The sequence below is a fragment of the Triticum aestivum genome, chromosome 1B (assembly GCF_018294505.1).
Source record: "Triticum aestivum cultivar Chinese Spring chromosome 1B, IWGSC CS RefSeq v2.1, whole genome shotgun sequence".
Classification (NCBI taxonomy): domain Eukaryota; kingdom Viridiplantae; phylum Streptophyta; class Magnoliopsida; order Poales; family Poaceae; genus Triticum; species Triticum aestivum.
The window spans coordinates 51934287-51952483 of NC_057795.1; the positions used below are offsets into that span (position 1 = coordinate 51934287).

Below are 18197 nucleotides of genomic sequence, written 5' to 3' on the forward strand. Positions count from 1 at the left end.
CTTTTACTCATCTTAACTTTTGTTTTTCACACAAAACATGTCTGCTCAGCGAACCGCTCCTAATCCTTGCAATCGCAACGACTACCAACTAATGAGTAGACCACCAGCCAATGTCACCTTTCCGTCGGTGGCCTCCCCACCGTGTTGCCTTCCTACGCATCGGTCACCCACGTACCACCATCCTCTCCTCTCCACATGCTCCCTTGTGTCCACTTCTTGCCTTCTTGGCCATGATCCCACATTGGCGATGCCGCCTCTGATCCACTCATCACCATGAATCTGCTCGCAGGCGAGGCCATCGTCCACGAGCCCCCCACAATGGCGCCATGTGTGTCCCACAATGTTGACTCCCTCCTGTCCCGACGATGAACAAGACCCAGATCTGACCAGGCGCCGAGCACCAACCACGCTATGAGGCGCTGCCCTCTACCTGGCATCCTCCTCTACCCCAACATCCCTCGGTGGTCTTCTCCCCACCTCTCTTTCTTTTTATATGTATTTGTTATAGGAATGTTGCCAATTAATAACATTTGTGTGAGAACATATGTCATGCATTTCTTCAATCCTCATATTTCTTTTGTATGTTTTCTTCAACTTATTTTGTTTACGTAGAAGGTGTGTACAATATGTAAACATTATGTAAGATTACTGATGTCACTGTTTGATGTGCACCATTGTTAGATGGGGACACTTCATCAATGAGTATATACAAGCCCGTCAATTTTAGTTTGTTTGATGTTTACCATTGTTAGATAGGGACAATTCATCCATTTTATCACTGTTTGATGTTTCCCTTTACTTTTTTGAGCAACAAACATTCAGGAACTAACAACAATAGCATGTTTGCATCAACAGAGCATGTCATGTTGCACCACGCACCTGTACAATGCTATCACTGGCCAAACATTCATTGATTTCTCAAGCAAGAGAATGTCGTACGTATAATTTGGACTTGCGCAAAGGGAAGTCAAAGTCGATCATTGGGGGGCAAACATTGTACTTGTGCAACTTGATAAGGACGTACGATCAAAATGAAAATCTTTATTACCCGTCAGAATATTTGTACCCAAGGAGGAAGGGTATGGAGGTTGGTCAAGCACCTGCAGCGATCTTTAGATGAAGCTGGTTGTCAACAACCTGACCGAGGAGCCATAGGAGTAGCACCAGACATATATGTGTACTTTTCCCTAGATGTTGCGATATGCTTGTATGGGTTTTTGTTATAACTTTCTTCTTATGTAACCCCAGTTGGAAATATAACTGTCGTGCTACCTGCCTTCAGGGAAAATATGAATTAATTAGAGGAAAAAGCTGTCAGTGCAGTATTTCTTTTAATACTCTCAACATTTACTAGTGACGTGGTCAAAAGTGTCATGTTAGTATAGTATATCCTCTACAACACTAAGCTCCCTAGTTTTAAAAAGTTCACATTCAATTGAGGTCTCCAACTAGAATTGGGTCACCCGATTTTGATCGGGTCAACAATTTCTCAAAACTCTCTTACAATTCTTTTATACTATACACTACGTTTCCTAATTTTCAAGGCCTCACAATTAATTGAGGTATTTTAATTTATAATCGGGTCAACATATTTTGACCGGGTCAACATTTTTTCAAGTTATTTCATTCTATGCTTTTTATTCACTATGTTTCGTGATTTTGAAGTTCTTTCATTTAATTGAGATATTCAATTTTCAATTTGGTTTACGATTTTAACTGGTCCAACGATTTTTCAAATCAATCAGCAACAACCTGTCTATAGAAACATATCAGTCCCGTGCATCCTCCCACCATCTAAAAAAAGAAGCGCCGTCATGTGATATTGTAGCACCAATAACCACTGACAAAGAAATTTTCCCATGTATATATATAGATTGGTTAGCAGATAGCACAGAATCACAATGAAATGTCCACCAAATAACCGCATTATGAATAAAAATAAAACACACTCTATCATCTCCCCAGTCGGCAAAACTAAATATTCCATGGGTCAAAATATAAGGGGTATTAGTTTTGTAGAAAGTCAAATTTCTTTAACTTTGAGTCTTTGACCAAGTTCAGAGCAAAAAAATCGACATCCACAATATTAGACAAAAAAAAGCATGGAAATTCATTTCATGATGAATTTAAAAATACCAATTTGATATTATGCATTTTGATATATTTCGTTACAAATTTGATCAAACTTAAAAGGTTTGACTTTTTAAAAAAAGTAATACATCTTATATTTTGAAACAGAGTGATTATTTTTTGACGAAACCAACAACACCAACGGTGTAACAAAGCGCGCCCAATTCTTCTAGTAATTTACTAATGGTGAGTATGGGTGGGCAATGCCACTAACCCGGAACGTATCTCTGGCGTTTAGTTCGCAACGCCACTAGCTAGTTATTTATTTATTAGTAACCTTTGGGCCCAACACCACCAACGTTATTCTACTACACCTTACCATCGGCGGCATACTAGGGGTGCGGCAATTGACGCTATTGGTGACACATTACCACCGGCGTCATACTAGCGGCGTCGGCCTACAAAGCCACTAATTGTGTTTTACGAACGCCGCTAGTAGGTATTTCTACACTAGTGAAACCATATCCTTATATGTTTTATAACACCTATTTTCCTTCTCTATGCTATATATGGGTCATTTCAGAACGTGCCGGGGCGCAATAACTATGACCGTGTTATTTTTTCCTTTATTCTTTTATTATTTTTATTTCTAGATTCCTATTCTCTTTTACTCATCTTCACTTTTGTTTTTCATCCTTTATTTTTTCTGTTTAGTTTTCTTGTTATTATTTTCCTAGGTAAATAATGAGTATTTGTATGAGATACATGAGCACTTGTTTGTGAACACGTGCCAAAGATATATGAACATTTCCTTTACATGTAAGAATCCTTCTGAAATACTCTTATGGAACTACATGAGCATTTATTTTTAAATACAAGAGCATTTATGAAAATATACATGCCCAATCTGTCATAAAGGCAAACATTTATTTTATTTTGATACATGTGAACATATTTCGTCGCACATGAACATTTCTTTTCACACACATGAACTTTAAAAAAATTGCTAGACAATTTAATAAGTAGATGAAAAAATGTTTTCGTGGACATGGACATATTTTACAATGCCTTAAAAATTTACTCATTTACTGAAACGATTATATGAACATTCTATAATTTTTCTCTAATTTTTAGATTTTTCTTTGTTTATCAAGAATAAAAATGTGTAGAAGGCCAAAAATAGTGCGCGTCGGCCCGCAGGCATTCCGGGTGCGGAGAGCCCATGTGAGCCCATATCTTCCTCCGCTCCGCTGGAAATTACAGAGACAAGGGAGACTAGTACTAGGGTTTACACTCTGCTCTCTTCCTCCTCCGCTGCTCCGAACGAGGTCGAGCGGCGGCGGCTACTGTCTCCAGGCCGGCCGTGCTCAAGGAAGGTGCCGCCGTTGTTTTTCGCTTCTCCACTCCTGAGAGACCCCTCCCTCCCTGTTCCTTCCTTCGGTTAGCTCCCCGATTCGACATGCAGACGCTTTTTTTCTTTACTTTTCTGATTCGCTTTCTTGTTCTTGATTGATAGGGGAAACCAAACCGGTAGTATATATCATCCATAAATAAACTTAGTTGATGTTGGAAAGCCATTCTCCTAGGTAGTAGTAGAAAGTAAGCTTTTTGCCTAGGGTTGCAGCAAATAGTAAGGGTAGTATTCTCTAGTTGAACAGATATTAGATTGGCTCTGTGAACTCAACTCGTCGGCTGTGGCTGTTAAATGATTGATTGATTTCCCTACTTTCTTTCTTGCCCAACCAAGACCTACAAGTACACTACTAACTAATTGGCATATATGCTCTGCTTTTCATGTTCAGATTCAGCAAATAGTGGTAATTCTGCTTGCAAAATTGTTTGCGTCAATTCTAGCTCATTATTCAGGCTCTTCTACTTAATCATGGTGGTCGCTAGTTTACCTTTATGATGTGGCCCACCTGCAGTGTCATTTTTTCTTCCTAACATAATAATCTAGAGACAGATAAGGTGCTAGCTAGCTACTTTAATAAATCTCCATGCTTATGAACAACACACAGTTAAGTTTTGGACAGATACAGCAGAGTGCTCAAAGTTCATTAATGTTGTAAAGCCATTCTCCTAGGTAGTACTAGTAGAAAGAAAGTAAGCTTTTTTCCTAGCATTGCAGCAAATACTACTGTAGTATTCTCTAGTTGAACGGACAGATTGGCCCTGTGAACTCAGCTCATCGGCTGTGGGAAAATGATTGATTTCCCTGTGAACTCAGCTACTAGTACTAACTAATTTGCATATATCCTCTGGTTTTCTTGTTATTAATTAGCTATGTACCTCCAAATAAGTTGTTGGTTCAGATTCTGCAGGTTTCTTTGTAGCGTCATTTTTTCTTTCTAACAATCTAGAGACAGATAAGGTGCTAGCTACTTCAATAAATCCCCATGCATATGAACAACAGACAAGTTTTGGACGGATACAGAAAATGCTCAAACTTAATCAGTATATTCTTCATAATGAGTGTCTGCCGTCGGTGTGATCTCCGTCTATCTTCACATGCATGCATTACTCTGATATATCATAAGTTTGAGTCCAGCTCTTTCGGTTGTTTTCTCAACCTTGATACATACTACCTGATGATTGGTACAGCTGAATTTGTTCTGTTCAATGGAGGACCTACCGGAAGCTCTGGTGACAGAGATTCTCAACAGGATCACCACGACGAGTGATCTGAATTCTCTTTCCCTTGTGTCAAAGCAGCTCTACAAGATAGAGGGGAATCAAAGGGGTGCTATCCGTGTTGGTTCTGGTCTTTGCACCGCTACAAAAGCCCTGACATCGTTCTATGCCCGGTTCCCAAATCTACGGAAAGTGGAAATCGATTACTCTGGTTGGACACCTGAACATGGAAATCAGTTGGACAACGAAGGCCTTTCTGTGTTTTCATCTCACTGTTCCTCGCTGATTGACCTCACCTTAAGCTTCTGCTCATTCATCGATGACTCTGGGCTTGCTTGTTTAGCTTATTGCAAGACATTGGTGTCTCTCAGGCTCAACTCCGCACCAAAAATAACGTCATTTGGGCTTTTCTCGGTTGCAGTTGGCTGCACAAATCTTTCTGCTCTCCACCTTACTGATTGCGATGAAATCGACAATGTAGAGTGGCTGGAATACCTTGGTAGGAATGGATCGTTGGAAGAGCTTGTAGTGAAGAATTGCAAAGGAATCAATCATCATGACTTCCTAAAGTTTGGTCCAGGATGGATGAAGCTCCAAAAGTTTGAGTTTGAGAGGAAAAGAGGAAGATATGATAGTCTTATAGCCATAGGTGATGAGGTCTATGACTCCTCGTACGATGCTCACAGCATGGATATATATGATTTCTGCTGTGAGAGTTTGATGGATCTAAGGTTGGCGCATATTGAAACTTGGCCAGAAGTAGGACTTCGTGTTGTCCTAGGGAAGTGTAAAGCATTGGAGAAGCTTTGCCTTGAGTATGTTCGTGCCCTAAATGACAATGACATGATTGCATTATCTCGGAGCTGCAGCAACCTTAAAAGCATCACACTTTGGCTTAAGCTGGAGCGCTTCTCGAGTGATGTCAGCTATTGTGAAAGCAGGACGTCATTTACTGATAACAGCCTTTACGCTCTAGCCCTAAACTGTCGTAAGCTTCAGATGGTAGACCTCAGGTTTACAGGATGTTCCCGTGACTGGCCATCAGAAATAGGGTTCACACAGCAGGGTTTTTTGGTGCTCATTCAGTCCTGCCCGATTCGTGTTCTCGTGCTCAACAACGCCAACTTCTTTGATGACAGGGGGATGAAGGCCCTCTCATCCTCACCACATCTGGAGACACTCGAGCTTATATTGTGTCATGCGGTAAATGATGTTGGGATGCGCTTCATTGTGCACACCCCATGCTTGAGTAGTCTCACACTTCGGGCGTGTCATAAGGTGACTGATGTAGGAGTGGCTGAACTGGGACGTGCACATAAGTTAGAGTCTTTGGTCATTGAGCATTGTGGTAGGGTCTCTTTGCAAGCTGCACAGGGTGTTGCCAAGTCAGTTCACTACTCCAGCAAATGTTCAGATGCCCTGAAGAAGAAACTTGGTTTTTCAGTATGAATTTGCTGCTGAAGTCATTATTAAGTTTTCGATTGTGCACCATTGGACAAGGCTGGGCATCATCCGACCAGATTTACTGTTCTGAACTTTTTGTTGCCTTATTACCTTTACTGCAATTTATGAATGATGAATTCTGGATGGTAACTGATTATTGAAACTTTAATAGTAGGCACCACTTGTGTATTACTATCAACCGTAATTCTGGTTGCTTAGTTTCTATTCTCTATAGCCGCTTCGAAACCGTCATAAGTATGCCCCAAGATTCCCCGTCTTCGCTGTGGAAGCACTATATGACCGTTTGGTGTTATTTGTATTACTTAAGCTGTTAAGCAAATGTCATGGACCCTTATTTATTACGGAAGTGATTTTGAGCACATACATATCTGCCTGCAATGTTCGCGTGGCAATTTTTGTATGGATCTTTGTAGTGTAATAATATTACGTCCAAGTTTCGATGGACATTTACAAAGGCGGCATGCTTGTTTTGTTGATATCAACTCTACTGGAGGATATCTTTGATTGCTTCTCAAAAGTATAGTGCTAGTTACTACTAGCACTATAATTGTAGATGTTTAGATTCTAAAATGGCCTGAAGTTGAGGAACAAGTGAAACTTGAGCGACTAGTCAAGGCATATAACATAGCCGTCACGTCATGTTTTTGCTCTGGACATCCAGCACTCAGAAACATTTTCTTACCTTTTTTAGGTCGTCGCATCTTTTTTTACCTATCAAGAGCATATGAAAATAGCAGGAATTAAGACACCACTTGAGGGATGAGATACTGAGATTCATGTGTTTGCTTGGTACAAAGATCCTGAAATTGCAAATGTAACACACCGCTCAAAGGGTTCTGATTTTCTGAATCCTTTTATTTTAGTAACAAGACAGTTCGTTGCATCAGTTCAGCTCGTAGGAATTGCGTTTGCAAACTTCGCTTTGCTTTGCTGGCTATGTAATTTGTGTTACACTTTATACTTGAGCTAAAATGAAACATGCGCCTTTCCCTTGCTAAAAAAAGAGAGAATGATTTATTTATTTACATTAGCTCCTGCACGCCCTGATCGTGGAATATTTACTAGTACAAAACAAACAATGGGAAGACACTCTGGAGCGAAACGACGGCCGAGCCGATGAGCAGGTTGAAAGAGAGGAAGCAAGAAGTTAATGCCTTGTCATGTTCGGGTTTTTTCGTAGCAACGCACAAATAGAGGAAGCAAGAGGTTGCAACTTTTCTTCAGCTGTTTGTGTGGCCAAGATGCTGCTTGCTTCTAGATGCCTTGAATTCCACAAGATGCAGCCAAACACACAAATTCCATCATGGCTAGCCTTACTGAACTAAAGAACAACTACACTGTTCACTAGTTGTTTAAGTAAGAACCCGGGAGGTTCATTAGTCCAACTATCGTCACATTTGTTACAAAAACTGCATTTCGCTAGCTCATGAGATACAGAGTTTGCATCACTGTCTAGGGAAAATTTCTCAGGAGAAAACCAATCTGTCATTTTTTCCACAGGAGAAAACAGAGGAATAGAATAGATGGTGACAGTGAGGAGGAAAATTTTGGCGTGTCAGATGTTACATGGCAACCAACACATACACCGGCTGGTAGACGTACAGAAAGCGCCAGTAACCCACTTGAGTTTGTATTTTCTTCAGTTTGTGTGGTCAAGATGCTCCTTGGCTGCACAGACTTTGAGTTCCAGAAGTTGCAGCCATGGCCTCATATTCCCTTGGACACATGACTTCCAACAAGACTTACGGTCCAGGATTTGTATTAAACAGAATTCAACACTGAAACCTTTATTTCTACCACAGCTGGTGGATAGAATTCAAGCACGGAATTTTCCCGCAATTTGTAGTTGTGTTGTGCCACCAGTCATGTGCCCTTGATCTAAATATTTGGTCTATGTACCAGCTGAAAAGCGAAAAGAGAAACATTTTCGAGGATAGCTTAACACATATATACTGAAGCAGGTTTACATGATCAAATAAACAAGGAAATACTACCAAAAAGATACCATCAAAGAAAAACTCTACCGCAATGTTAAATCAACTCCATTCAGTGCATGAGTTCTTGACGGAGAACTGAGAAATATATGAGCAGGCGTACGCCGTGCGTATTGCTCTTCTAGGAATAAGTCCTGTGTCATTTTTCCATAGGAACGAGGACATGAAATATAGGAAGAGATGGCGACACTGAAGAGGGAAAACAAGCGCCCAACGGCAGCTGCCAAAGGGATGTGCTATTGTCCCAACAAGGAGCTTGGAACTTCCAGTAGGGACAGATGGTGACACTGAAGAATAATCATCCAGTAGCAGCTTACATTCAACTTGTGTGAGAGGACCTCATAGCACTATTTAAATATCAGTAGTTGGAGTGTATAGTGAATCACCCCCCCCCCCCCCACCCCCAAGCCAAACACAACACGCAAACACTAGGCGGAAAAAATGGGAACTTTGTTCTGCCTGCTGTTCGTGTCGTGCTTTCTTCTCTTTCAAGAAGCATTACATGTGGCCCCCCACGCAGCGATCTCACTGAGATCTCAACACATGTCCCTCCTCCACTGGAAAGCTACGATTGTGAGCCCACCGCTGATGAGCTCTTGGCAGGAAAACACTAGCCCATACATCTGGACGGGCATCATGTGTTGTAACATCTCAATTTTTAATTTAGATGTTATACATAGATCATCATATGTATATTATATTTATTTTTTCATTTTGTTGTGATCTTAGAAATCTTAAGCAACTCAAGGAACCCAGGAGAGAGTTAAAGGTTTCACAAAATTCATATTTGAGTTTATTTCAAATTTGAAGAGAGGATCAATTCGATTTTATTATTTTTCTCTTCAATTATTTCCAATAAAAAACTATATGAGAGAAGATAATATGAGTTCTTCAACCCAAGAGAAATACTGGAGAAAGAATTTTAAAATCAAATTATTATTTTTATTGGTATTTTAATTGCTATTTTATTTGAATTAAAAAATATTGCATTTTTGAAAATTGCATATTAGTCCAAAAAAAATGTTCATCTTGTCCTAAATATTAGGTTTTGATGGTGAAATTTTTTTCCGGAATTTTTTAGAATTTTTTATATTTAATTAGGATTTTTCCTTTGCGGCGAAATATTTTTTAAAAACAAATTACGGACCGACTAGGCCGAAACCCAGCCAGCCCAACGTGCGCGCACCGCCTCCCATCGCCGCAGCCGTGCGGGTGCCGGACTCCCGCCGGGGTCCGGGTCGGCCTCGACTTCCGCACCCCCTCGCGCAAGCAGGAGCCCCCCCTGCGGATCTTAAATAGCGCCGCCACCTCGCCGTCTCTCCCCACCTCGCCCCGCAGCCACCACCGCTGCAGCCACCACCGCCGTTCGTCGCTGCTGTCGTAGTACGCCGCCGCCGCCGCCTGCTGCCGTAGCTGCTGCATGCCGCCGCCGCTCGCCACAGCCGTCGTCGCCGCTGCCCCGCCTCCCACAGCCCCACGCCGCCCGCCGCCGCCACCGCCTACCAGTCTTTTTCGTTTAACTGCTATAACCGCTGACCCATCCCGATTTTATTTCTGGCTTTTCTTCCAGTTTTTAGGGTTAGATTGGTTTATTTATTAGGTTGTTTAAATAACGATCGTTTAACAAACAGTTTTCGTCGGATTAGTTCTGTTAGCGAACGTTCACACAGTAGTTTTTTCTTTTTAGTTTATTTCCGGCCAGAGACCTATCCGCGAATAGTTTTCTCACGATTTAATCCTGATCTTAAAACTAGCGTAACTTTTTACTCGTTTGTTCAAATTAGATGAAACCAGCACCTAAATCTTCGTATCATTCTGTTCTTTCCAGTTAACCAACTTGAACATGATTTTGACACTGTAAAATTTGAGTTTAGTTCAGATTAGTAAACGATCTTGTTTCGTTCGTATTTTGAAGTTTCGTTTCTGCGTTTGAGTTGTTTCTTTTTGTAAATCATAGCTAATCACTTGTACCTATTGTTAAGATCTAATCCACATGATAATAATGCTTTAATTTTTACTTTTTGATAGTCTAAGCCATTTGCTTGTTTCGGGTTTGATGTGGATCTTTTCTCGGTTTTCTTGTTGTTTCGTTTGTGTGATTGCTTATGTATGTTATTGTTTGTCTATGCTAGATTACCCGGAGTGTGAAGCTTGTTACTACAAATCTCTAGAGTTTGCAGATCGTCAGCAAGGCAAGTTACAATTTGATCATACTTTTCTATACCTAGTTTTTACTATGCATTAGTATTAGAGGCGGAGACCCAACGATTTTTTCTGGCCGTGTATAGTACCACAGGTACGTACATGCCGTGACCCTAATAAAAAATAAGCGCTGACCCCATCAACTAAAAATGCAACGCTCGACGCAAAGCCCAAAAGCCCACAAGTGAACTACCACCGAGAGATAAGCCTGTTAATAGCTTCGTGATCTGGTCTTCCTATTCTCATGTATGTGCATACAACCGCCGTCTGACCTTTTGCCCTTGTTTGCTTTCTCGACTCTGTGATCTGATCTCTCCGCTTTGGTATCATCAATGGTCACTACTCAAGACACCAGTGACAAGCCGACACCAGCAGGTCGACGCCGGCAAGTCAACTATTATAGTTCAAATTCAAGGTATTGAGATCACATCTCACATCTCCTTTTTGTTGCACATGCCCTAGTTTCCTAATAGCTTATTCCACGCACTTTGATTGATATAGCTTATCAAACAGAGTTTCTTAGAGGAAGGTCGATCACCATACCCAGATGATCATGCGGGCACTTAAACCCATTAGACGTAGGCAAAGTGCATCAATTATCGTTGTTGCAAGCGGTCTTGAAAGCCAGACGAATTACTTTACATGTGTTGCCTTATGATCTGGCTAATTGGAAAGAATTTCAGAGCACAACGATATTAGGCGAAGATATTTAATCGGGGGACCTTACAGGCCACCACCTTGTTTTGACTATCCACAAAGGACCATTGGTGATGTTTCATGACAATTTAGTCCAAAACAGTTTCATCAATAAGCATATTACCTTTTCTTTAGCCTATCACCTTCTGAAGTTATTGCCAGAAGAGATGCTTTTCAGTTGTGAATGTTGTGAAGAAAGAGTTATGTAAGAAAATGGGTAATCAGTTCAAGAGCGATTCTTTAATTTTCTATGTGGAGAAAACTATTTTCCACCATTATTATTGATGTTTTGTTTGATCTTTATAAGATGATGAAAAATCAGAATGGTGCACTCTAAAATGCGACGGACTTAACATGCTTTTTTTGCTTGATTGTATGTATTTCAAACTTGTCAAACTAATTTTTCATCTGCTTCAATGTTTCCAGGAATATGAGAAACTATACCTAAGACCTGAAGTTATTTTTGTACCACACTATTTACAATATGTAAAAAAGGAGGTTTTAGGATCTCATTCAGCAGGTATGTACAACACTCTTCATTTTTACTATAACACAATATGTGATAAGTGATATCATAATTCTGTTCGTTCAGTTATCTTTGATTGCATGCTTAATTCTTATTGTAAGATTGCGTAAAATTAGAGTTTACACATAACTAATTTTTATCAGATTCTCACAATAAGTTAGTGAATGAACCCAATGGCTAAATTTTCTGGCTCCGCCCTTGATTAGTATTACCCCTCAAACAATTGCATGAGTAGGATTGGGAACATTGGTTTGGTTGTAGTACTTGAGGTAGGAACCTAATACCTTCTGATCACCCCGGGAATATACGTTATGCTTATTTATTGCTTAGCCATGCTCGTAGATGGGGATTGGATCGTGATTTACACATGGAAGTTTGATAGTTATTAATCTTGGATAACATTAAGGTGGCAACTTTAATATACATCTGGGTGGATTAGTTGAGCCACCTGGGGAACCCAGTGTTGCCTATTTAAGGAAATGTCAGAGTACCCGTGTGTTTTTTCCTTCGGTTCGCCACCCAGGCTCTAAGGGGTCATAAGATTATTCATGCTAGAAACTTCCGTGTGCAGTCACAAGCCATTATGGGCTCTGGCATAGTTGAGTAAGTTGCGTGAGCTCTTGAAGATGTGGACTAGCAGATGTAGGGGAAAGTAGGTGTACCGGTCCGCCCAGAGTAGAGAGTAAGTGCTTCAAAAAGACTATGTCTCGATCATCCGATCATGGATGCGGTCAAGTCTTGTGGGGAAAAGTGCGCAAACCTCTGCAGAGTGTATAAACTAATCATGGTTAGTCATGTCCCCGGTTATGGACATCTTGTGTATCTGGTACTTGAATTATTGATTTGATCTCATCACATTACATAATGAATTTGTTGGGTTAATGATGATACTTAATTGGGATTTGAGTTGGGGTTACCTTCTCAAATATTGGGCAACTTTGGAGTAGTTAAATGAATTTATTCTTTTGTTGTAGGGAAAAACTAAGTTTATGCAAATCATAAACTTAGAGCCTCCACCAGCCAAATACTGCATGTAGATATAGTTCTTGCATTTCATTGCTTTACAATGTAACTCTGCCAGCATATTCAATGTGCTGACCTACACGGCTGCAACGTCTCATGTTGCAGACTACTCAGACGACGAATAAGGTGCGATAGGTCGGTTGTCTTGCACTCAGCTATGCCGTTGGAGTTGATAGACTCATTTACCTTCCAAGCTTCTGCAGTTATTTAGTTTAGATGGCCTTTAGTAAACCCGGGCATGGGCAGCCCGGCCCGACGACCCGGCCCGAGCCCGGATGAAAAACCCGGGCCGGGCCGGGCCAGGCTTGACATTCAGGCCGGGCTCAAGCTTTGTTTTGCATCCCGAAAGATAGTTCGGGCCGGGCTCGGGCTTTAATTTTTCTGTATTTTGGGTCGGGCTTTCGGGCTTCGGGTCGGGCTTGCACATGCGTGTACTAAAAAGAAGCATTCAGGTCGGGCTTTCGGACTTTGGGCTTGATTTTGGGCCGGGCTCGGGCTTGAAAATATAGAGTATTTCGGGTTTCGGGCCAGGCTCGGGCTTGAGAAATGAAGGTCGGGCTTTTACAAGCCCGGCCCAAAACCCGGCCCGGCCCGACATTTGCCCAGGTTTAGCCTTTAGCCATGATATTTTGTGTAATCATACTCTTTATGAGGACTCGATGTAATAAGTGTGTGATTGAACTCTGTTATAATTCCTCGAGTACTGTGCGTGTCAGCATAACTAATCTAGGGATTACACTGATGCACAGAGACTTCGGTCCATTCGGATCATGGTCACTACAAGATGGTATCAAAGCACACGCTGACTATAGGACGCGACCACTAGAATAAGCCACATGATTTCTCTTCTTTGATCATTTCTAATTCTCCTCTATTTCTACTCTATAGATGGCGGATCCCAGAAAAAAGTTCACTCAGCCGGATGACGACACCCCTTTCGGACGACATATGAAGGAAGTCACTAAGTACCTGAACATCGGACTACCAAGCTTCACAGGGACTTTCTCTACAACTGTACTGGAAGAGGAGCGCTAGAAGATCAAAGTCTGGGTACCTGGGAGGACATTTGCGCCAAAAACAGAGCCTATTGATTTCTACCTGGATGCACCAAGCTGGAGTGTAGGAAAGAGCATGGCAGCCCATATCACCTTTGGACGCATATGTGAGGAGTATCACAAGGAGCTGGAGAACACCATTTATCAAATATGTGGCCGCCGAGATGAAGAATGGGAGATGATTCGTACCAGGAGGGATGGATCAATTGCAGCTTACATTCAAGAGATGGGAGATCATATTCGCCGACAAGAGAACCAACAAATTATCCACATGAAGAAGATCAAGAAGTTGATGAAGAGAAACAACGAGCTAGAAGAGGAACTCAAGTCTACATGCTATGGATATGAGTAAGAGATTGCTGTAATACTAGAGAAGCATGAAGACCTGAAGAGGAAGCTAGGACTACCAGTGGAGAATCACAAGCGAGAACCAGCAAAGGAGATCCGTTCGGAGGACTACATCATCCTGGACGACACCGACACGGATAGCGATGCAAGTGATGATAGTGAAGACGACTACATTGATGAAGGTGGAGCAGATATTATGGAGTCTTCCTCTGATGAAAATTTCTAGATGACCACCATGTAACTAGTAGTATTCCTCCAAGTAGTTAGCAACGATCGAGTTTGTAGGCATAGGTTAGATCGTTTGTGTGAATCTTGAGTGCTATTGAATGAAGTGACTTGATTGTGTTTGTCTCATGAGCATATGGGTAGTGAATCTCTCTTAGATCTCAATTCTATTCTATTTTCTCACCCCTTCTAACCCATCATATGCCTCTGAGACGTGACAATGGATTTGCATTCCCACCAGAGCTCACTCAGTTGATCCAGCAGCAGAATGCCTTAATGTAGATACTAGTTCGGAACCAGAACCAAGGCAACAACAACAAAAACAACCCACCGCCACCACCCCCTGTTGACCACCTAGCCCGTTTTCCAAAGTTGAATCCGCCGGTGTTCTCTAGTAGCACCGAGCCGATAGTCGCAGATGATTGGCTCTGCAAGATTGGAAGAGAGCTGACCACTGCAGGATGCACAGATGCGGAGAGAGTGCGATTTGCCGCACATCAGCTTGATGGACCCGCAACATCTTGGTGGGAGAATTTCACCGCCACTTACCCCATTGACGCTGTTACATGGGATCAGTTTTAGCAGGCTTTCCGCACTGCCCATGTTTCAGCAGGAGCTATGAGCATGAAGAAGCGCGAGTTTTGCAACTTGCACCAAGGAGGGCGTATAGTAGGCCAGTATGTGGATGAGTTTAGCAAGTTAGCATGCTATGCCCGAGATGATGTAGCCACAGATGCCGCAAAATAGGAGAAGTTTCTTGAGGGACTCAATGATGAGCTGAGCATGCAGGTGATGGTGGCAACATTCAACAACTACCAGGAGTTGGTAGATAGGGCCCTCATGATTGAAGGCAAGCAGCAGCAGATTGATAATCGCAAGAGGAAGTATGGACAAAGGAGGTACACTTCTGGAGCCTAGCAGAAGCCCCACTATTCCCCGTACTCGGGAGGACATACCCACCACCATGGAGGCCATAACCATGGAGGACATACGCACAATGGAGCAAGTTCGCACAACCATAGTGGCCCCAAATATGGCAATGGGAATGGAGGAAGCAGCAGCCAGAACCGTTCCAACCCCGCAACACCAGCCAAGAGGGATCTGAGCCACATTACCTGTTTCAAGTGCTAGAAGACCGGACATTATGTCACTGAATGTCCTGAAGCAAAGAATGGAAATGGCAATGGAGGTTCTGCAAAGAAGCCCAACCCCTTCACCAAAGGTCAGGTGAACCACGCTAGCGTGGAGGAGATTGAGGATCAACCCGACGCAGTTGTCAGTAAGTTTTTGATAAATGCATTTACCGCACTTGTTTTTTCCGATACTGGTGCATCGCATTCATACATATCAAGGGGATCTGTGGATAAGTATAAATTTCCAACCGTATCCCTTAAGTCACCTATGTTAGTAAGTTCCCCAGGAGCAGAGTATATGGCTAGTAGGGGATGCTGTAAGTTGACAGTAACCATAGGTAGACATGTTTTCCCCACCGACCTGATTGTTCCGGAGTCACAAGGATTGGATGTGATACTAGGCATGGATTGGCTATCCAAGTTTGAAGGAAACATCGATTGCGCCAGTAAATCAATTCTTCTCATCACCCCAAAAGGAAAGAGGATCAAGTATGTATCCCGACATGCGCCGAGGAGAACTCAGCTAAATTCCTTATCAGGAGTTGTTCAGGAGGAAGTACCAGTGGTGAAGGATTATCCCGACTTATTTACGGAAGAGTTACCAAGCATGCCACTAGATCGAGACATTGAGTTTTTGATTGAGCTATTGCTAGGCACCGGAAAAATATCAAAGAGACCGTATTGGATGCTCGCAAAAGATCTGGAGGAAATCAAGAAGCAGATTAAGGAGTTACTAGAGAAAGGTTACATTCGACCAAGTTCATCACCTTGGGGAGCCCTGGTGCTTCCAGTGGAGAAGAAGGATGGATCTTTGAGGATGGTTGTTGATTATCGTGCGCTTAATGAGGTGATGATCAAAAACAAATACCCTCTGCCGATGATCAATGATTTGTTTGACCATTTACAAGGAGCTAAAGTTTTCTCCAAGATCGATCTCTGATCAGGTTATCACCAGTTGAAGATCCAAGAGCGGGATATACCTAAGACAACTTTTACCACAAGGTATGGGCTATATGAGTATACCGTTATGTCATTTGGTCTGACTAACGCACCTGCCTATTTCATGAATATGATGAACAAAGTGTTTATGGAGTTTTGGATAAGTTTGTCGTGGTATTCATTGATGATATATTGATATACTCGAAGAATGAAGAAGAACATAAGGAGCATTTGCGTTTGGTTCTTGAGAAGCTCAGAGAACATCAGTTGTATGCCAAGTTCAGCAAATGTGAGTTTTGGTTAAAGGAAATTGGATTTCTCGGACATGTTATATCCGGAGAAGGAATAGCAGTAGACCCTACTGAGGGAGTCCTGGATTAAGGGGTCCTCAAACAGCGAAACTATATACTTTGGCCGGACTGTTGGACTATGAAGATACAAGATAGAAGACTTCGTCCCATGTCCGAATGGGACTCTCCTTGCATGCAAGGTAATCTTGGTGATTCGGATATGTAGATTTCCTTCTCTGTAACCGACTTTGTGTAACCCTATCCCCCTCTGGTGTCTATATAAACTGGAGGGTTTAGTCCGTAGGACCAAGAACAACAATGATAATCATAGGCTAGCTTCTAGGGTTAGCCTCATCGATCTCGTGGTAGATCAACTCTTGTAATACTTGATACGTCTCCAACGTATCTATAATTTTTGATTGTTCCATGCTATTATATTACCTGTTTTGGATGTTTATGGGCTTTATTTTACATATTTATATCATTTTTGGGACTAACCTACTAACCGGAGGCCCAGCCCGTATTGCTGTTTTTTTGCCTATTTCGGTATTTCAAAGAAAAGGAATATCAAACGGAGTACAAACAGAATGAAACCTTCGGGAGCGTGATTTTTGGAACGAACGTGATCCAGAGAACTTGGAGTGCAAGTCAAGAAGCAAATGAGGCGGCCATGATATAGGAGGGCACACCCACCTATCCTGGGCGCGCCCCCTGTCTCGTGGACCCCTCGAGCGGCCACCGACATACTTCTTCCTCCTATATAAGCCTGCATACCCCGAAAACATCCAGGGAGCCACCGAAGAAATATTTCCACCACCGTAACCTTCTGTATCCGCGAGATCCCATCTTGGAGCCGTCGCCGGTGTTCTGTGGGAGGGGGAATCCACCACGGAGGGCTTCTACATCAACACCATAGCCCTTCCAATGAGTTGTGAGTACTTTACCACAGACCTTTGGGTCCATAGTTATTAGCTAGTTGGCTTCTTCTCTCTTTTTGGATCTCAATACAATGTTCTCCCCCTCTCTTATGGAGATCTATTCGACGTAAACTCTTTTTGCGGTGTATTTGTCAAGATCTGATGAATTGTGGGTTTATGATCAAGTTTATCTATGAGAAATAATTGAATCTTCTCTGAATTCTTTTATGTATGATTGATTTATCTTTGCAAGTCTCTTTGAATTATCGGTTTGGTTTGGCCTACTAGATTGATCTTTCTTGCCATGGGAGAAGTGCTTAGCTTTGGGTTCAATCTTGCGGTGTCCTTACCCAGTGACAGAAAGGGTTGCAAGGCACGTATTGTATTGTTGCCATCGAGGATAAAAAGATGGGGTTTATATCATATTGCTCGAGTTTATCCCTCTACATCATGTCATCTTTCTTAATGCGTTACTCTATTCTTATGAACTTAATACTCTAGATGCATGCTGGATAGCGGTCGATGTGTGGAGTAATAGTAGTAGATGCAGGAAGGAGTCGGTCTACTTGTTGCGAACGTGATGCCTATATACATGATCATGCCTAGATAATCTCATAATTATTCGCTTTTCTATCAATTGCTCGACAGTATTTTGTTCACCCACCATAATACTTATGCTATCTT

The 18197-nt window shown here is 42.0% G+C and overlaps 1 protein-coding gene across 2 annotated transcripts; it reads left to right on the top strand.

Moving 5' to 3' along the window:
• Positions 1 to 3340: 3340 nt before the first annotated feature.
• Positions 3341 to 6526, top strand: LOC123106133 (F-box/LRR-repeat protein 14). Of its 2 annotated transcripts, none has more exons than XM_044528350.1 (2): positions 3341 to 3510; positions 4672 to 6526. In XM_044528350.1, exon 2 carries the CDS (start codon positions 4690 to 4692, stop codon positions 6148 to 6150), a length of 1461 nt encoding a protein of 486 aa, XP_044384285.1. In that variant the 5' UTR covers positions 3341 to 3510; positions 4672 to 4689; the 3' UTR covers positions 6151 to 6526. The 2 variants fall into 2 exon arrangements, with proteins under 2 accessions (XP_044384285.1, XP_044384291.1); XM_044528356.1 differs by having other exon boundaries at positions 3346 to 3446.
• The last annotated feature ends 11671 nt before the right edge of the window (positions 6527 to 18197 follow it).